The 20175-nt window shown below is 57.0% G+C and overlaps 1 protein-coding gene across 8 annotated transcripts in view; it reads left to right on the top strand.

The window, feature by feature from the left end:
• The window catches only part of LOC104697809 (zinc finger protein 385C), a 59251-nt gene that overhangs the window by 25006 nt on the left and 14070 nt on the right, over positions 1 to 20175 (top strand). Inside the window, exons 1-3 of one of the 8 annotated variants that reach the window (XM_039565922.1) lie at positions 4500 to 4587; positions 13815 to 14442; positions 15423 to 17917. The exons of 4 other annotated variants lie outside the window; for them this stretch is intronic. In XM_039565922.1, the coding sequence (XP_039421856.1) occupies positions 13924 to 14442; positions 15423 to 16955 (2052 nt within the window). In that variant the 5' untranslated portion in view covers positions 4500 to 4587; positions 13815 to 13923 and the 3' untranslated portion in view covers positions 16956 to 17917. Of the gene's footprint in view, positions 1 to 4499; positions 4588 to 4920; positions 5767 to 11950; positions 12070 to 13814; positions 14443 to 15422; positions 17918 to 20175 lie in introns of those variants that run through there. 3 more of the 8 variants (XM_039565923.1, XM_039565921.1, XM_010412826.3) reach the window with 3 other exon arrangements.

The following is a 20175-nucleotide window of genomic DNA, read 5'->3' as shown; positions in this document are numbered from 1 at the left end:
GACGCGGGAGGAGCGAGCGTTTGGAGCCAGGCGAACGGGGAGGGGAGGCAGGTCGGGGGGAGCTGGGGGAGGGCAAGCCGGGGGTTGTGGGTAGGGTAGAGCTGTCACTGTGATTTAGGGTCGGCTGCTTAAACTGTTTTATGTTCCCAGACAGTAAGTCGTAAGCAATATAAAATTTTCTCTGAAGAGATGATCTCCCCTCGTCGTGCTTCTGCCTCTCTCTCAGAGTGAGCTCTCCTTTCCATAACCCCGTGGTGTCAGTGCGGGTGTGCACAGAGAGGAAGTGGGATTCTGGCCTTTGGAGCCATGTCCATAGCCTGGGATTGGGAGCAGGGATGCAGGGGCCTGCTCTCTGGTCCTGGTGCTGTTGGGAAAGCCAGTGATGCCGAGAGCAGAGCGGTGCAGAGCTCTGGATGAGCTGGCCGTGAGGGACTGGTGTGCATAGCTGTGTGTCCTTCCAGCACAAGGACCGTGGCCCTTCCCTGCAGCCTCCCCGGGCTGCCCCCAGCTCTCTGCTTGTGGAGCATGTGAGGCAGATCTGGGCTGTCAGAGCTGTTCGAGTTGCCAGGGCTGTTGGAGTTGCCGGAGCAGTTGGAGCAGGGCTGCCTCTGCCTGCTCACCTCAAATTCAGTTCCCTTCCTTTGTCATGCCCCTGAGTTCTTGCTGCGTTTGGAAACTTGCCCACAACACTGCTCCAGCTCACCTTTGGTATTTTCTACAGCCACAGACTTATGAGGAATAGTTTCATTTATCTGGCCTGTGCTGTGCCAGCTGGAGTGTCTCGGTGTGCTCAGTGCTGTGGCATCAGAGCATGTGCCCAAATGATCTCCCCGGCCTCAGCAGCTCCCAAGGAGCCAAAGCTAAGCAGGAACCTGATGGGTGAGACAAGAACCAGCATCACCCCTGGCTAATTAAGCATCCAGAAGATTTTGGGTAACTGGTTTCTGTGCCAAACGCCAGCTGACTCCATATGGGCCCTGTGGCCCCCCAGGAAATCTGCACAGGGCTAGGGGGAACCAAAGTGTGTTGGCAAGGCGGAACCCTCTGCCCTGTCTCTTCCAGGAGGGCCCTCCTCATTTAGATGGAAAATATTACACTCTCTCTGAAACTATTTCCAGGTGTAATTTCCACCCCTTTTCTAGATAACTAAATATTTTTACATCATCCAGTTTCTCCACCCTATTCGCAGACCTGTCCTGGATGCCTCTGTAATTAGCCATCTCCCTGGGAAAGATGATGAAGGTGGGAGGCACAGGCTCGGCTCCCAAAGCCCTGCTCACGTTGGCTCATCCTTGGGGGTCAGAGCTGGGGTTCTGTGTCCCCTAGGGTCGCCAGAGCCCTCCACTGACATATGGCTCCCAGGTTTGCTCTTTTTAGATGCATAAAAGCAGAAATCTGCAGGAAGGATTAATTGTAAAAATGGAGATTAATTTAAAAAAATGGATCTGGGTGGGCAGTGTGAACTCAGCAGTTTGGTGAATCTCTGTTTATCGGGGGGGTCACAGGGGGACTGTGAGCTACAAACCCCATTCTCTTTGTGTGGGAACCCCCCCGGGGGAGGAGGATTCAGCCCTTAAAATATGTTACCTTAATCCTGAGCAAACTCAGGAGCAGGAAAGGTCAGCGCCTGCCTTCCTGGCCCGGCAGGGATGAACCGCCGGCGGCTGCTTCAGCCGGAGCCTTCTGCTTCTGATGGGGCTCGAATTACAGAGCAGAAGAAAACCGATACACATCCTCCAGGTCTATCAGTCTTGATCCTATCTGGCATCTTTCACCCCCAAATTATACCCTAAATCCTTGGTGAACAAAGTCAGCCAGAAAAGCTCTGGAAGGTTCAGCAGACTTGGGCAGGGGAGCACTTCCTGCTGGGCTTTTATCCCTGTCTCCCTTCTCCTTTATTGATGTGTTCATTGCCCAGTTCTGGTCAATATTTGTCAGGCTGCTTCTGGAGTCTGAGGCTGGGAAGAGCCAGTCCTGGATGTCCCTCAGCCAGTGAAGAGTTTAACCCTGCCCTCAGTAGGGTTTGGAGTAATCACTCTGTCCTGGAGTCTGTCCTCTCAAAGAGCCCAGTGAATTGGTGACATTGGTGCCCCAACTGAGTCCGAGCACCCTCCCCTTCTCCCTGCCCTCCCTCTCCCTTTAAGCCACAGGCAGGATTTGAGCAGACCTGCCCAAGCAAGCCCGGCTCTACAGTGGCTGCTGGCAAACGCTCTCCCTCTTAATGCGTGTTTGGGATTTGCCTCTCCCAGGATGTGTGTGATGAGCTGCAGACTGAGGGCTGGGGCCTGGGGCCATTCCACAAAGAGCCCTCTGGTTCTGTCCCCACGTTCTTGGGATGCTCAGCCATCAGTGTCCCACACGTGGATATCAACCTGTGTTGGAAAGTGGTGACCACGAGGGGCTGTGGCATCTTCCCCATGTTGACTCTGGGGTTTTTTTTAGTGCCTCCCACAGGATGGTGGAACTGATTGCCATGGTCCCTGGGCACCCTTCTCAGCCACCCTGGGGTAGATGCTTCAGCAGCTTCATCCCACAGCGGAGGGTGCAGGGAGCAGCAGCCACGGGCTTTGCTCCCTAGGATGTGGGGCAGCTGGAGGCACCACTGGGAGGGGGATGGGGGGTCCGGACCCCGTGGGAGGGTTTGTGCTGCTGCTCTATGCCAGCACTGGGGTACACGGACAAATATAGCAAGTTATGCACAGGACAGACCCACACTTCGGAGCTGGGAAATTCCAGTGATCCGCTGGGCTGGGCAGGGCAGGGAGGGCCGGAGGCGTTGATGGCAGGGGCTGTAATCAGCACCTGCAATTAGCCTCTGCTCCAGCTGGCCTCAAAGGCTCGGCCACAAAGCGCAGCATCCAACACCGCCGTTCCTCCCTCCCACCCCTCCGTGTCACTCCAGCTCGAGCCCTTTCAGCCACGGCAATGCCAGCCAGGACCTGCTCGCCTGGCTGGGATAAATGCAGCATGAGCCGCAGCTGGGAGAGGATTTATTGAGGGAATTGCTGGGTAGGACTGGAGGGGCTGGTCAGGGCTGGGGGCAAGGGTGAATGGAGGATGGAGCAGGGGTCAGGAGTGTATGTTGGTCCAGCCAGTCCATGCCAGAGGGGCTGGAGGTCAGGAGATGCCAGACTTGCTCATGGCTTGTGGTTATCCCAGGGGAAAGGAAAACAGCCATCGTATGGTTGTCAGCCCCATGCTCCTTGCAGTCTTTACGTTTCCAGCTCCCTCTGCTCGACGCTCCTTGCAGTAACGCCAAACCACTGATGACATTAAACAAATTAATATCGGGTTTAAATAGCCTGCAGGAGGCCGGGCCAGGCACGCGGGGCCAGCTGTCAATCCCGGATTAGCGAGTGCCCCAGCTAAACTTACTGCTGCTGTTAACAACCCTGACAGCAACACCCTGCCTGGGGCTCTGCCAGGGCTGCCCTGGTGCCAGCTGAGCCAGGGTGAAATTTGGGAGAAGGACCCATGGTGTGCCCTGGCCCAGCAGCAGTGCCCAGAGGGGCCCTGATGGCTTTAGTGCTTTTCAGTGCACCAAATTCTGTAACTTACCCCAAAAGTGCCTGGTCTGGCTGTGGCACACAGGAAGGGACTTGGTTTAATGTCTTCATTTTCACTCTGCTTATAGCCCAGTGGTTTCTGCCCAACTCCTTGAATTGTTTGACTTGAGGAAAATATTTAATTCCCTCCTCGTTCTTGTCTCCCATTCAGGGAGGCAGGGGAGGCGACTGTTTCCCCTTTTCACAAGCAGGTTTTTCATCATTTCCCTGTTTAAAGGGCAGCAATGTAAGCAAGTCATGAGCCTCGCCTCCTGAGAGGAAGCCAAAAATCAGCACAGAGAAGGTGCTGCCATGGGGAGCCCAACTGCCACAGTCTTTGCTGATGAACTGATGGGGAGGGCAGTAGGCCCTGGGCTCATGAAAACCCCAACCATGGGGGACTGGGATGAGCACCCCACCCTGGCCAGGCTGTCCGTGTCCACTCGTGTCACCCCACAATGGCATGGTTGGGTCAGACCCTGTGTGTTTCCAGCGCTCCGGGCTGGGGCTGAACAGAGCAGGGACCCACGGCTGCCGAGCAGAGATGCGGTCACCAGGCAGGGACACGCGGTCCCTGCCGCCGGGGAGCCTTTCCCGAGGGTGGGTGGCTGCCGCTGAGTCTCCCCTCCCCGAGCAAACCCCGCGGTAGAGACCCACGGGCGCATTTCGGCACGTGTCACCCCAAAGCAGTCACCTTGGAGGATTCAGAGAGAGCCCCGGAGGCGCAGCGGAGCCGGTGAGGGTTCCCTCCCCTCGCCCCAAGTTTCGGGGCTCGGGCAGCCCCGGCGCGGGGGCGGCTGTGCGGGGAGGGGGAGCGCCCGGTCCCCCCGCCCATTTCCACGCTGATAGCCGGCACCTCCGGCAGCTTCTCCCCCCGCGCTCCTGCGGGGCCGAGGCGGGGCCGGACGCGGGGCGAGGGGCGGCAGCGAGCGGGGCGGCGGGAGCGGGGGTGCGCCCGCCCGGCCCTGCCCGCAGCTCTGCCCGGCGAACGGGAGGCACCAGCAGCGCGGAGGCGACGCAGCCGCATCCAAAATGCTTCTAGGTGGGTGAAACGCAACTTTCCCGCAGCCTCATCTCTCCTCGTCGCCCTCCATCTCTCTCCTCTCCATCGCTCCTTCATCCCCCGGCTCGCCGCTGGCGGAGCCGCTGCTCGGGGGTGCAGCGGGACCGGGGCAGCAGCGGAGCTCGGGGGACGGGGGGGTATCGAGGGGCCGGTGGGGTTCGCGGGGAGGGGGACGGGGTATCGCCTCGCCGCTGTCCCGGGGCTACTCCTCCCGCACGGCCCCGGCTTGAGCACTCCCGTCTTCTGCCGGGTTCCTTCAGCTGGAGGAAAGGGCACTTTCCAGCGTCCGAGCTGTTCTTTATGGACAGAAACATACCGAATTGGTTCTTATTTTGCCGGTAGCTCTGCGCAGACTGTGTGTGTACGGGGGGATCTCTTCTCCACTTTGCGATTTTGGCCACAAACTTAACTCTAAATAGTGAATCATTGAGGTGGGTTATTCGCTGCCGGGAAAGAACCCCGGGAATAAGCAGTACTCATGGAGTCCGGGCTCCGAGTGAGGGGCTGGGAATAGGCTCGGCATCAAACTCAAATATTGATTCACCTGTGGGGTCCCTATCCTGTTCCCAACAGGGCTTGGCACCCCAAATTATCCTTATGAGATTTTCTTGTTACTAAGCGAATCCTGTCGTTCCCATTCCTTATTGCCGTTCTGCCTGAAAACCCCGTTAAAGACCTGCTCGTGTTATTTGCATCAGCTGAGGCTGTACCCTACACCCACAAAATGGTCCCTCCCCGCCCAGCACATAGGCAGCCTGTTCCCTCGGCTCCCAGCCTGCTAATCCTAATTACTTACGGGATTCAAGCTGAGTTTGACTCACTGCATCTTATTGATTTTTCCCAGGGCTGCAAAAAAAGGAGGGAAAAGGTTGTGTGCTGACGAGGCTGGATTTTGCCCTTGCTCTTTGTCTGGGTGTCAGCTCCAAGTTGTGTTTCTGCTGCACCTGCGACACAAATGTTCGATGCTTTTTGTGTGAAATGAGGCAGGGGGAGAGCGGCCGGCAGTGTCCTTGCGAGGGTGACCGGCACGGGTGGCCAGGTGGCTGCTGGTGGAGCTCCGTGGCCAGGCTTGGCCGGTGCAGACTCGAGAAGCGGAGCAGCGGCAGCAAACAGAACGTGACGCTGTTCTTGGACCCGTTCCGTGTGGATTCAGGGCTGGTAATTTTAGTGGTTTCGTTATTATCAGCGTTAACTTCGCGGCAGGCGCTGGGGCTGGGGAGCGTGGCCCCTGGCTGCTGGCAGCGATGGGTCCGGCGCGTCCCTGTGGGCAGCGGTGCCGCTTCTCTCCGTGCATGTTCTGTGCGCACCCATGTGAGCACGGGCACGTCTGCAGCTGCCATACACTCGCTTTCCTCTGCTAACATGTGGCTGGCGTGTGCTCTGTGGGTGCCTGTGGCTGCCGGAGAGCAGCCAGGCCAGGAACATGGAGGTTGTTAGCCTGGCACATCAGTCAGGACCATGCCAGGGTGCCCATGTTGGGGTGCCTGTCTCCCATGGATCAAGCTGGTCCCAGCTGTCTCTCATGGATCAATTTAATTTTTATAGTAGTTTGAAACACAATCTTTACTCTGAAATGTCTTTCCCCGTCTCTCTGGAGTGTGTAACACTAGTCGGGATATTTATCTGGAATACTCGTCAGGCAAAGCAGGTTTAAAAAACAAACAAAAATCCAACCCCAGAGCTTGCTTTTCACTTTGTGGCCTCAGATATGAAGGAAACACTGAATAGCCACTAAAGCTCCAATTTTGACCCCGCAGTGTCTTGGGCTCACTGATGATCCCCATGCCAGGACCATGTTGCTCCAGGTGGAAGAACGTGGTGGTCGGATAGTGCTTGTACGGTGATTCCAGCCTTGTCGAGAGCTGTGGGGGTGATGGTGTGGGGAGCCTGGCCCCACTGAGCTACTGGGTTTGGCTTTGGGGCTCCTTTGGCAGACGGTGGGACCGAACTTTCCCTGTGGTTGTTCTGGGTGGATTTCCCTGTAAATGCAGCAGTTGTTTTTATTACTGGGGCTTGCTCCAAGCAATGTCCTGAGGGACACATCTGTCCCCTGGTTTCAACCCTGAGCAATGGTGGGGGGGGGCATAGGGGGCTCTGACCTCCTCCAATAGCCTCAGCCTCCCCTTCAGAGTATTTTTAGACCAAGCTGTCATCTAATCTTGACCTCCAGGATGATGTGGGCTAGAAAATATCACTGTGTCTCCAGCATCAAGCTGAGGATATAATTCACAAATCTCTTTAGTCCATTTTTAATTATGCCTCACCTTGCTGCAATAATGAACTGCTAACAAGTATTTTGAGTGAATGTGAACTTTTTTTTGAAGTTTCTCAGTGCCAATGCTCCTGGCAGGTGCTGGCGGCACTCAGGCTTTGATGGTTTGTTTCAGCACCCACCTGATGTCCCTGAGCTTGTAATGACTGCAGGGGCTGGGGATTTAGCAGATTGCTTTTTTTTGCCTTTCCTGAGCGGGATGTTGGAAGGAGTGGGCTGGCTGCTCCCACTCTCCTCCAGAGTGATTATATTAGCATGGCCTGGGTAGGAGTGGCGGAAATTACAATGAAATACTAGAGGTAGGAAATAAAAATCTAATTAAAAAATAATGACAGATGTGTGTCATCTTCCAAACCCTGGGCATGACCATCCTGGCCTCCTGGGGTAGCCGTGGTTGGGGGGGTTACATGCTTCAGCTGTTGGGGAGCTGTGCTCAGGGAATAATGCTGGGGGCAGAGAGCAGGCGAGGGGGGATGAAGGGCTTCGGTCTCTCTAAAACTTGGGAGGGAAAATATGTGAGTGGATTGGGGTTTGAAAGCCCTCTTGGGGGCTTTGCCCTCCTGAAGTCTGAGTTGGTGGGTGCCCTTAGGGCAGTTCCCCTTTTCCCCCTACCCAAGCAAAGCTGGGACTGGCTGAAGCCCACGTGGTTTCACTGCTAGGGGGGTTTTGGGGACAGCTGTGACACCGTCACGTGCAGGGTTTGGGTGTCACCATGGTGGGCTGTGTGCAGCGCTCTGGCACGTCTGGGATGGCACCGCTGAGAGGGAACAGCCCGGCAGGGATGGCCATGGGCTGGAGCCTGGCTCTGCCACTGACCTGCCAGGTGGCCCTGGCCGTGTCACTTATCCTCTCTGAACCTGTCTGTCTTCTCGTGGGTCCCCTTGGCTCTCCAGGGACTTGGTGCCAGCCCAGCCCCGGCTGTGCGAGGGAGGCACCTGCCTTCAGGTGCTTCAATAATAGAAATCATTAATTTTCACTGCTAATGGAAGAAACGCTGCACTATGAAAAATGTGCGTTGGCTTGGAGGCAATTCAAAAGGCTGGTGGAGACGGGAGCCCCTAATTTGTTCCAAATTGGTTATTTCACTGGAATGGTGAGAAAGCATCAATCTGAGGAGCTTTTCTCTCTTTTCATTTCTGTCAGCCGTTCCTTGGCTGTAATGAATTGGACTTGGCTGCAATTTTTACAATTTAAACTGTGTCCAGAATAAAGGCTGAACTGATCAGGGGCTCCAGTGCACTCCTGAGCTCTCCATCTCTCAGGAGGACCCTGGCCTCTTCCCCATCACCCCAGCGAGGGGTGGGCAGGGCTGTGGGCAGTGGAGCCCAGATCAGGGTTCAGTACTTGCCACCTCCCTTCTGCTGCCTCCAGTCAGGATGAGCCCACATCCCTTCCGAGCCCCTCAGTAGCTGTGGCAGAGGTCAGTGGGGTCTTGGCTAGGCTGCACCAGCCTGGCAGCAGTGCTGGCCGTGACACAGGGGACACTGAGCTGATTGGGATTTCTGCTGGAGGAGGCATCCCTAAATGCTGATTTTTCAGATCATTACCTGGCAGATGGGAGTGCTGGGAATTAAAATCCAGAGGGAGTTGGGCTCAGTGCTTGTGCACAAGGGAGGAAAAGATGCTTGACAGAGCAAGACTGATATCCAGTTTTGCTCCCCAGCAGCTGTTTTCGATATCAGCGGTGTGGGGTGAAGTTCCCTATGGCTGCCAGGGAGGAAGATGCAGCCGAGCTGCCTCCCAAGGACCAGGTGCATGGACTGGAGGAAGCCCAGGGCAGGAGATCACCCTGTCCTTGCTTCTGCTCCTTGACAAAAGGGCTTTGCCCTTCTCAGCTGCTGCTCAGAGGAGCCTCAGCCTGGAGCTGGGGTCGCCAGCGGGGAGAGATGAGCATGCTAACCCCCCCTCCCTAGCCCAGCCCAATAATCCTGTTGTGGCCATGTCCAGAGTTTGCAGGAATGTCATCTGAGTTTATTTCAAGGCTTGTTCCCTGCCAGCTGCAGTCACGCAGCTGAAGGTTGTGACAAGGCTGTGCAGGGGAAGGAGGCACGAGGCTGCATCCTGCAAGCTGGCAGTGGCTGTAGGGTATGTGTGGGGGTCCCATGCCAGCAAGTCGAGGGGCTTCTTCTCCAGTAGCACCCCGTGGCTCCCTGTCTATGGCCCACTGCCCATGCAGGCCCCTCCGCAAGGACCTGAGTGTGCCGGAGCCAGAGTCTCTGTGCCCACAGTGGTGCTGGAAGGGCCCCCCCAGCAGAGGAGGAACAGCCCCTCAGGTACCCCGAGTTGTGCAGGAGAACTGGGACACAGCTGGGAAATACTGGGGTCCCCCAGTGTGTGCCCCATCCCCTTCTCTGTGTGGGAGCACCTTCTCCTCCCTGTGTCCCTTCCAGCATCTGCAGATCCCGCAGGCCACGTCCTTGCCAGATCCGCCCGTCCAGGCACCAGCCTGGGGGCTGCAGGAGTATTTTTAATTTGGCTGAGCTGACACGGTGCCGGGTGCTCTCTCCCACGTGAGACAGCGGCTCCTTGCAGCCTCCCCCCTCTGCCACACACGGCAGAGATTGAACTGAGCTGTCACCACCTTCGGGTGCGAGGGATGCAGCCGGGCAGCTCCCATGAGTCCTCCCTCCCCTGCACGCTCCCAGTTCATTTTGGGGGCTGTCTCAGCTGGGGTTTTGGGTGCAGAGGGTGAGCAGGGACCTGCAGGGTGCTGGGTCTTTCCTACCCCATGGCCTGTGGTGGCCAGGGGTGAGAGGGCTGGTGGAGCCAGGCACAGCAAGGTGAGTGGGCAGGAGAACTGGGGACTGCCCAGGGATGGGGCTCGCTGGGGTCAGCAGCTTTGGGAACACCAGCACCTCCGCTTCCCTGCGGGAAGACTGTGCGTCATTTCCCAGAGCCTGACTGGCTTAGAGCAGGGATGGAAACAAAATCTCATAAATATCTTTGGACTCGGGGATTTAAAATTTTTTGGGGTAATATGGCTGGGTTTGCTTTCTTCTGTTCAGCTTCTTATAGATGCAGTAAGAAACCGTCAGGGAACCCATCCATGGATATGGGGCTGGAGTGCTGGAAGGGGTGCCAGGGATCGGCCCAGGGCATCCCAGTGGGAGCTGTGTGCCTGGGGTCTGCTCTGGCTGCCGGAGGTGTGGGATGCCAATGGAAACTGGGACTCAGATGGAAACTGTGGCTCATGGCTGCTGCCGCCCTTGTGCCGCGTGGATGATGGATGTGCTGGTGTGCTGGGGCACCTGCCCACCCAGCTCCTCAGGCACGGCATGGTCGGGAAAAACAGCAATAATTGGCTCAAGCCAAGGCGGCTACTGCTGCACGGGGGTAAACAGGAGTATCTCCAGTCCAGTTCCTCCAGGAAGGACATCTGACATCCGGCAGCTATGTGAGGGCAGGGTGCTCAGCAGGGTCAGGGGCATCCTGCAAATGCTGCCCAAAATTCGTGTTAAAGCTTGAGGCTTCCAGCAGGAATGGGTGTGCAGGGCAGAAGGGATCAGCACTTTCAGCCTTGCCCCTTGCATGGAGCAGGCAGAGCAAGTGTGTTCTCGTCTGGAGTCCACTGTCTTTCCCGTGGATCCCAGTGCAGGGGGTTGGTGGGGGGGTTCTCATGGGAAGTGGAGTTGGTCCCAGCCACTCCTAATTTGGGGCTGCTGACCTTTGCCGTCCTGCTCTGGATGCTGGGAACCAGGGGATGGGACCAGGGGATGCAGCAGGCTCCAGCCTAAAAACTCATTAAAAAGGCTCAATCCTCTTTTTTTCGCGGTATTAGCACAAGAATAAACCGGCCGTGTTTTCACCCCAGGAGCCAGCTCTGGTTTCACCACCTCCTGCTCTCATTAACCCTGGGCTGAGGTGGCTCGGCAAGAATGTCTCCAGAGCAGGAAGAGCCTCTTGCCCCGGGATATGCGGTGGAGAGCCTAAAGAGAGGAATTCACCGGGGGCCGCCAGACCCCCCTGGTGCAGAGCCAGCCGGAGCCAGGTACAATGCAGCTCCTAATCCAGGCACATTCCGGTGGGCCACATCCCTCCTCGTGGCCCAACTCCACACTGGGAGAAGGGCGAGTCTGGCTTGGGAGCATCCTTCAGCTCCCAGGCATGGGGTATGTCCTGGAGAACGAGGAGCGGGGTTCCCAGCGGGGGTCCCACGGGACACTGGTGCCCCTTGGGATTTCAGTGCGCTCAGGAGCCCTGTTCGGGAAAGCAAAGGTGGCACAAAATCCTCTTTCTGGAAGTAGTTGAGGGGCTCTAAAGTTCACCTGCATTTATTGCTAAAAGAAAGATTTTGGGATGTGAGGAGCCATTCTGCTCGTTAGGGAGCCCTAGGGGGGTTTAGGAAAGGGGTTGGATTTCAGCCCCAGCCCTGCAGCTATGGACCAGGAGTGCAGGTAAGCAGCAACTTACAGCATTCCCTAAAGGTCTTGGACCTGGATCCTGCCGAAACTCCGTGTCCATGGCTTGGTGCTGCTCTGCCCACGGCTGCTTGCAGGGCACTTGGATCCTGGCTCTGCCGAAACCCAGAGACAGACACCCGTCCTGGCTGGCTGCAAACGCTCCCGCAGCTCACCCTGCTGCATGTGCCCAGCTGTCGGCTAGGAGAGCCGGGGTGGGGATTCCCGGGCACCCGATGCCCATCGCTCCTTGCACCTCGGGGGAAGGGGTCCCTCAGGTGAGGCACGGGGCATGGCTCAGCCTCAGGGGCCGCAGCCCATGGCCCAGCCACCACGTCCACCGTCTCCGCGGCCCACGCGGCCTTCCCCATCCCGGCCACCGCTAGTGGCCACTGCCGCCGTGGGCTGCCGGGAGCATCCGTGAGGCAGGCAGTCCTCACAGCAGCAAGATGGCTGCTCCCGTGCTCCCGTGAGCGCGGGCGGCCGCCGCAGGCTTTGTTCCCGCAGCCGCCGCGCTCGGGGCTGCGGGGCGGGGGGTGCAGCCGCCTCCCCCCAAACACCCCGCTGCTTTTTGTTTTATTTTTGGCTTTGCGTTGCTTGGCTGGGTTTGTTTGGTTTTTTTTTTTTTTGGGGGGGGGGGGTTATTTTCTTTTTGTTCTTGGTTTTTTTTTGGTTTGTTTTTTTTTTTAATTAGATTTTTTTAAAAATTATTATTATTTTCTTCCCTTTTAAAAACCAAAACTGGGAAGTTTGCAAGCCCCCCGCCCCAAAGCTTATGGCAGCCTTTCCATGGTACGTATGTAGGGGCGGGTGAGCGGGGTGGGCACGCTGGGCTGGGCGCTGGGGCTGCTCCGCTCACCCTCACGGGCACGGCGGGACGCGGCCAGGGCTGATGCACCAGGGACGAGGGTCAGGGCAGTGGCTTGTCCTCTCACAAGTGAATCCCGATCCTGCCCAAACTTCCCGGCGGGGGGAGAAGCAGGCTGGTGGGGGGATCGGAGTGTGACCCCCATCCCGAGCTGCTGCCGAGTCCCCCACGATGCGCAGTGCCGCTCTTCCCGTGGGCAGCAGCAGTGAGGGGTGCTGGGCTGGTGCCAGAGCGCCACGGGTGCTGCGGGAATGGGCGCTGTGGGAAGGGACGCCACGGCGCTCTGCTCCATCCCAACCCCCGCCCCGGCCTCGTGCATCCCACACACTAATTGCGGCTCCTTTTTTGTTTTTTTTTTTCCTTTCCAAGGCAGCAGCTTCTGCTGGAGCAAGTGCTGGGGGGGGCTGTGGGGATGGCTTGACAGCCAATGGGGTCAGTGGCAGGGAAAGAGCACAGGAATCCACCCCCTGGGGCCATGCACCATCCCATTGCAGCCAAGGGCGCTCGATGCCCATCCGGCGCAGGGATGGGGTTGCTGTGCCTGCAGCTGCGATGCCCGGGACTCCAGGGTCACCCACCAGCGGTGCCCAGGGTGCCCCGTGGGGAGCACTGTCTCCATAGGGTGGGTATTCGCGCTGCTGGGAGTCGTGGTGGTGTTGTTCTAGCGCCTGAACTGTGAGGGTTCCTTCTGCCTGTTCCCACAGCGCTGTGGCAATGGTTCTGGTTTGGGGGCTTGTTCTTCAGAAAACCCCCAAGTTCCTCATCGGTGTCTCAGCAAGTCACGTGGACTGATGGTATTCCCCAGTTTCACTGCCTCTGAGTAGCCATGTTCTTTCTTTTTTCCTTTGCACTTTGGTTCTCCTGCTTCCCCATGCTGCACTGGGTTCTTCCTCCTCCTCTTCCCAACACCTTTAGCAAGGGTCAGTTTGGATTTTCAGTCTGGTTCATGGAGAAATGTGAGGATCAGACTGCGTGGGCCTGAAGTGCAGGGAGGAGGTCAAGTGAATGCTTAAACCCTTCAGGTCCTGGTTTGGTTACACGTGTGAGTGCTTTGCAGCCTCTAGCTCAGTAGATATTCGGGAGCCTGGCCTGGAGTGGATCCGGCGCGTCACCCCCTGGGAGGGACACGGGGATGGCACTGAATGATGGCTCCACTGCCATGGGACCTGCCATGGCTTCGGCAATTCCCTGGAAGAGAGACAAACCAGGCAGGACTGAGAGCACACGTGTGCACACAAGCACATGTGTCTGAGCTAGCTCCCAGTCACCCTTGTTCAGCTCCAGGGCCCTGACAGTCACTGTCAGCAGCAGGTGGTGCTCCTCCAGGGCTGGACGCTCGTTTTTTGAGTGTTTCAGCCAGCGCTGAGCCTTCCTCACCTTCCCAGTGCCAGCACAGTGGGGAGGGCTGCTCCGGGGGGAAGCGTGTGGGTGTTCCTGTGGTGACGGGACCATGTGTGTGTGCGCCAGTCCCACCAGCGACACCGAGAGCTTCTGGTGATGATGATGAGGTGCTTGATGGGATCCCCCTGTGTGGTGCTGGGGCTGTCGCACAGCCTGGCCTGTCCTCAGCACCACTGCCACCGCCGCTGTCACCATGACACCACAGCTGAGCCCTGGCTGAGGTTTGCAGGGCCCTAATCCCTTTCCCTTGTGTCTCTTTCATCTCCAGTCGGACCAGGAGAGTGGTAATAGACCGTCTTACTAAATTAAATGTGCAGGCTGCTCCTCAAGGCACGGTGCGGTTCAACCGTAGTGTTTGATTTCCCAGCCACACCAGTATGGTGCCTCCAGGAAAAAAGCCAGCTGGGGAAACTTCCAATTCCAATAAAAAGTGTAAACGCTATTTCAATGAACACTGGAAGGAAGAATTTACCTGGCTGGAGTTTGACTATGAGAGGAAACTCATGTTTTGCATAGAGTGTCGGCAGGCACTGGTGAAGAACAAGCACGGTAAAGCGGAAAACGCCTTTACCGTGGGCACGGACAACTTCCAGCGCCACGCGCTGCTGCGGCACGTCACCTCCGGCGCGCACCGCCAGGCGCTGGCGGTGAACCGGGAGCAGCTGGCCTTCGAGACCCGTGTCCATGGCCACCCCGAGCTGCGCTCAGTCATCAAGGTGGAGGTGAACCCAGCGAAGGTGGCCGTCCTCACCACCGTCTACTGGATGGCCAAGGAGGACATCCCGGATGAGAAGTGCTCCTCCCTGCTCAGCTTCCAGAAGTTCAACCTGTGCCAGGCGCTGCTGGCCTCGGAGCACAGCGAGTACTACCACCCCGGCAGCGTCAGGGAGATGCAGGTGTGTATGCGGGGCTGGGGGTCCGCACCTGCGTGCCGGCCGCGACGGAGCCGGACGGTGCCGCGTGGCCACCGCCTTTGGCAGAGCAGGGATGGTGCCTGCGCCCTCCAGGAGCTCCCTGAGCCTGCCAGGCTGCTTTGCAGGATGAAAGCTCAGGAGTTCAATTAGCACACGAGCACTGTGGGTTTTTCCTCTTTTGCCCTAAATGGAGTGATCAGAAAGATCAAGTAGCCGGAGAGTTTGGAAAGGATTTTCTGAATTTTAAAAATGCTTCGTGCCTGCTAAAATCAAATTAAATTTTTAGTGAGTCTTGGCCATTTGCCAGGCTTTTCAGCTCTCTGCAGAGCCTTATTTTGCTGCTAAACGCACTAATTAGGTTTCCCAGCCTGTGATGATCCTTGCAGCACTCACACATACACAGAAAGTTTTCCTTCCAAACTGGGGAGTTTGCCTGAAATGGGGGGAGTGTGAGTAAATGAGTAAATCTGGAAAAAACATTGCAGTTTTGCTGCTGCTCTTGCCCCTGCTGGGCCAGTGAAGTGGAACTGCTGGAGTTCAATGTGGGAGGTGGGTTCCCGGTGTCCTGCCTCACTGCCAGCCTAGGTGGGGGGCTTGGGAACGGGATGTTGGGGGCTGAGGGGTCAGTGCTACTGGTGGTGCTGTGTCCTGCTGTAGCTGTGGGGCTCTGACCCCAAGCTCAGGGCAGGAGCCCTCAAGCTCTCAGCAGCTTCCCACAGTGCTCGAGCTGCTGAACAGGAGCAGGAGGAGGCAGCTTAGTAGGGAAAAAGAAAGTGATTTCCAGCTTCTGTGTGTGCAGCTAGTGTAAGGGCTGTTGCCTGGCTCGGGCCCTCGTGTGCTGTGGACCTGTGGGTGGGAGCCCACCCGCTCGCTGTGTGCCGGGTGCTGCGCATCTCCCACTGCCTCTGAATCTCATTTGTGTTTCTCTCTCCCTCCCTGCACTCCTCCTTCAACTGGCCCAGGCAGCCATTGCCAAAGTCCTGCACAACGAGGACAGGCACAGGATCAAAGCCTCGCCGTTCGTTGGGCTGGTGGTGGACGAGACGGTGGATGTCCTGGAGCACCGCAGCCTTGCCATGTTCACCACCACCGTCTCCCCCTGCAACGGGCAGACCTCTACCACCTTCCTGGGCAGCTTCGAGCTGCCCACTGGGGAGGCCTCCACTGTGGAAGGCAAGGTGGGTGAGGTGATGCGCTCCTTCGGCATCCCCACTATGAAGCTCACCTGGCTCAGCGCCGACAGTGCCTCACTGGTGGCTGAGCGGCTGAGTGGGGTGGGGACCATGCTGACCTCACTCTGCCCACTCCTCACTGAGGTGCACTGCTTGTCCCATGGCACCTCCCTGCTGCTGGCCGAGAGCATTGGCACCATCGAGTACCTCCAGAAGTATGAGACCACCGTGGATGCTGTGTATAGGCTCTACTCCAGCTTCCATGGGGAAGGCGATAGCCTGCAGGAGCTGCGGAGAGTCCTGGACCTCTGTGAGATAGACCTCGGGAGCCCCAAAGCCATCCACTGGACTTCTATCTTTCCAGCTGTAGAAGCCATTGACTCCTCATGGCCCACACTGGTGCTGCTGCTGGAGAGCGAGGCGGAGCGCTCGCCTGTGGCCCGTGGCCTCTGCGAAGAGCTCAAGAAGTTCCAGTTTGTGGCCTTCACCAAGATCCTCCTGGATGTTCTCCCCATCTTCCAGAAGCTCAGTCGCTTCTTCCAGATCGAGGACTTCGACCTCTCCATCTTGAAGCCCATAGTCTCAGCCACAGCCACCACGCTGCAGGCCCAGCAGAACACCAGTGGCCAGAACCTCCGGGAGTTCCTCAGCGAGATGAACAAGCACCCGCAGGACGGCCGGGAGGGCGAGAGCCGCCTCTACTACAGGGGCATCGAGCTGGCCAACTGCTCCCAGGTGCACCTGAAACACTTCGAGCACCTGAAGGAGAGCTACCTGGAGAGGGTGCGGGGCAACCTGCTGGACAGGTTCCCCAGCAGCGTCCTGGAGGCCATCAGCTCCTTCTCTGCTATCTTCAACCCCAAGTGCTACCCCCAGTCTCTGGAGGACATTGGCAGCTATGGGGTCAGCGAGCTGAATTTCCTGCTGCAGGTGTACTCACGGGTGGTGGTGAGTGAGAGGGCCCTGAGTGACTTTCCCCTCTTCAAGCGCATCGTCTTCAGCCTCAGCCAGCTCTCCTTCAAGGACCTCTGTATCAAGCTGGTCTACAGCAGCTCTGAGATGCACGAACTCTTCCCAGACTTTGCTGTCCTGGCAGCTATTGCCCTGGCCTTGCCGCTGGGCTCGGTCCTTGCTGAGAAGATCAGCCGGGGCCGGGAGCTGCTGAAGCGTGGCCGGTCACGCCATGTGAAGGATGAGGGGCTCTCTGACCTCATGAAGATCGCCATCGACGGGCCAGCCATCAGCGAGTTTAACTTTGCATTGGCCATCGAGTACTATGAGAGCATGAGGGAGTCTGGGTTCATCATGGCACAGGTGAAGTGAGTATGGCTGCTGAGGGCCGAGCCCTTGGGCAGGAGCCGGGGCCTGCAGGCAGCCCCCAGTGCCAGCTTGAGGCCACCTTTCTGCATCACTGGTCACCGCTGGGGCCGGGCAGCCGCAGTGGATGGTGATCTGCGCCGTGCTGGGAAGAGAAAACGGGATCCTTCGCAAAGCTGTGCTGGTCCCATGACCACCCCTCCCTCATGCCCCAAACACTGGTTTGAATCGCCCAGAATTCAGAATCCTGGGGCCACCCGAGCTCCCAAATTGCGATGAGTTTTTTTCCAAGGGTTTGTCATTATTTTGTTTTAGGGAGATGAAGGCAAAGCTCTTGAGCTCAAATGTCACGTTGCCTTTGCACAAAGATACCCAGCAGCTTTTGCTTAATGCTCTGCAAAAATATGGGATTTCTGTTATTCTGGAGCCTGGAGAGCGAATGCAGAAAAGGCAGCGCATCCTCCCAGCTCTGTGCCGACCCCAACATGCCTGGCGGTGTTGTGTTGGTGTTCCTTGCGCACAGCACGGGGTATTTTTAGCAGTGGCATCAAGTCATGATCATTTCAAGAACAAGAGATTTAGGGAATGATATTGTAATGGCTGAGGAAATAGTAACTTTAAATGCATCATTGTGTGCATATGTGTATGTGTGTATATATATAAATATACATATATAAATATCTATATTAAAAAGGTCTATCTTAATTTTCCTAAAGTTTAAAGTATAAGGATGTCTAAAAGGACTTTTTTTTTTTTTTTTGCAAAGACAGAATAAATTATGAGCAGAGGTCCAAAAACAATCACTAGCTAATTTCTGGTCTTTCCAAAATGTCCTCATGTCCCGGAGTTCCCTTTGCACCCTGAGCTCTTGGCAACCTGCAGTTCAAGAGAAAGTCCTTCAACACCTGCTTTCAGGACCAACTGGAGGTGTTCAGTTTGTATTTCTCCTCTGAAGCATTACTCTCTATCCCGAGGTCAGCGGAGCTGTTGGTGCCTGCAGCAGGCAGGAGCTTGGGTCCCTCTGCCCATGAGTCTGGGGTGCCAGCATGGTGGCCAAGCGGGGCTGGGGTACTGCTGGTGTGTCCCAGTGTGGCAGGGCTTTGCTGGTTTTGACTTGGAGGACTGTTTCCTTCAGTTCAGACTGGTTCTAATCAGCAATAAACCCAGTGCAGCAGCATGAAGCATCACCTCAGTTGAATCCTGGGTGCCGGCTCTACTGGAGCTGCCAAAAGCTGGAAATGGGGGGATGTAGCACATCTGCTGCCCCACGGTCCAAGTCTGGTTGCTCTGGGAGTCCAGTGCAGTGCAGTCTCTTTGTTACTGGTCCAGATCCCAGAGGTGCTGGGGCTACACTGTGCTGCTGTCATGGTCCAGCATTGTGACTGGGTCTTGCCCCTCTTCTCTGGCCGTCAGCCTTTGGCATTGGGGAGCCTCCTGGAAGCATGCTTGTCCAGAGACAAAAGATTTAAAGCCGTGTGTAAGGATTGAGAGACACCATCAAAATTTGCTGAGAACGTCTCCCAAGCAGGAGGAGCCTCCGTGTGAATAAACAGCTCCGTCTCCATCTGGCCTGGGCAGACTCCACGCCAGATGCTCTCTGAGGCAGCGGCGTCTGCGGAGATGGCTCCTTGGCAGACTCATGTTGGCACAAGAACCTGCAGCGTTGGCCCCACTGCCTTCAGAGGCAGCTCTGGGAGGTTCACAGAGGCGGGTGTCAGAGCACAACAGTTGCTCTGCTCTGCCTCACAGGGACCAGGAGAAAAACCTGCTGCAGGTGTGTGTTCAGTGGCTGTGTAGAGTGAAGGGGTGGGGGACAGGCTGGGGATGGTGGCCAGTTCAGGTGAGCTTGGTTAAATGTGGGGCTGAAAATGTCTTTAAATTCCAAGGGATCCCCACAAGAGTCACTTGTCTGCAGGACAGGAACTGGGTGGGCTGAGCCCCAGGGAGAGGATGTGCAGGCTGCAACGACTCTGGGTGAGCCCCAAGCAGAGGACACGCAGCACCACAGCAGGGACATCGTGGCTTTGGCATCTCTTCATCAGGCCTGGACCGTATCTGTGGAACTGGGGGGGGGGCTCAGAAACAACCCCCCCAGACTGCAGCAGGTGCTTGTGCCAGGAACACATGATTCCTGTGCTGCCCTCCTTGCACCAGCCCCTTGGAATGCTCTGCAGAGCCCGGAGCATGTCCTATCCCAGGAGGACCTGCGGTGCCAGAGCAGCAGTGTTTGCTGTGAAGGTGGGGGCTCCTCTGCCAAAACGGGAGGGGGGCCCAGAGTCGGGGCTGTGCCAAAAAGCTGCACCAGCACAGCCTCACCTGCTGCTGGCCATGCCCGTCACCTTGGGTAAGGTCGTGTCATTCTATACAGACCTGGGGCCCTGCCACTCTCCCAAAAGCAAATCCCCTTAATTGAGTGTCTAATTAATACCTAAAAATACTGCCCTCAGCTGCTGCCGGAATCTGCCCTGCAGCAAAGGTAAGGCAGTACCCACAATGCTATGGCCCCATAACCTTGGGAAGGTGCCCCAAGAGCATCATGCAGGTGCCCCAGCAGGGTGATGTGACATGCTGGGGAGCTTCACTGGAGTGGCCTCAGCCCTCTTCCTGCTCCTCGGGGTCTTGTCTGCTTTGGGGGCAAAGCCAGGTGGGAAAAGACCTGCCCATCTGCCCCCACTGGGGTTTCTGGGCTCTCTCCGACTGCCTGGTTTATCCCAGTCCAGAAATGGGTTTAATCCACAAATTTGAGCTCAAGGATGTGCCAAAGAGGTTGGCATATCTTGTCTGTACCATTGGTGGTGGCCGATCCCGGGAGTCTGTGTCCCCTCAGCACCCGTCCCGTGCCTGCCCAGTGCAGGAGCTGCTCCCCAGGGGACTGAACCCTTCGGCCTGCAGCGTTAGCTGAGCTGCAGCATCCCTTCTTGTAGTTACTGATTTTGGGGCTGAAGTGATCGCCCACCTCTTGTTCCTCCCATACATACATATTTATATATATGTATATTTAATGTTTTTAAGGCCAGTGCAGTCAGTGCAAATTGCACTGACTGTGACGAGTGGCACCCCTCGTGATCCAGCCCCAAATGCCTTTGCTGCTCTCGCGTGGGGCCACGGCTGCGTGTGCCGGGGGTCCCAGGGCAGCTCCTCTGGCGCCGGCCCGGCCGTCTCAGATGATTTGATGTAGAAATACTGTTTCACGCCTCTGAAGGTTAATTATGCACCGCTCACCCAG

This window comes from Corvus cornix, chromosome 27 (assembly GCF_000738735.6).
Source record: "Corvus cornix cornix isolate S_Up_H32 chromosome 27, ASM73873v5, whole genome shotgun sequence".
NCBI classification, from domain to species: Eukaryota; Metazoa; Chordata; class Aves; order Passeriformes; family Corvidae; genus Corvus; species Corvus cornix.
The sequence above is the reverse complement of the archived record's forward strand: the minus strand, read 5'-3'. Positions and strand labels throughout refer to the sequence as shown.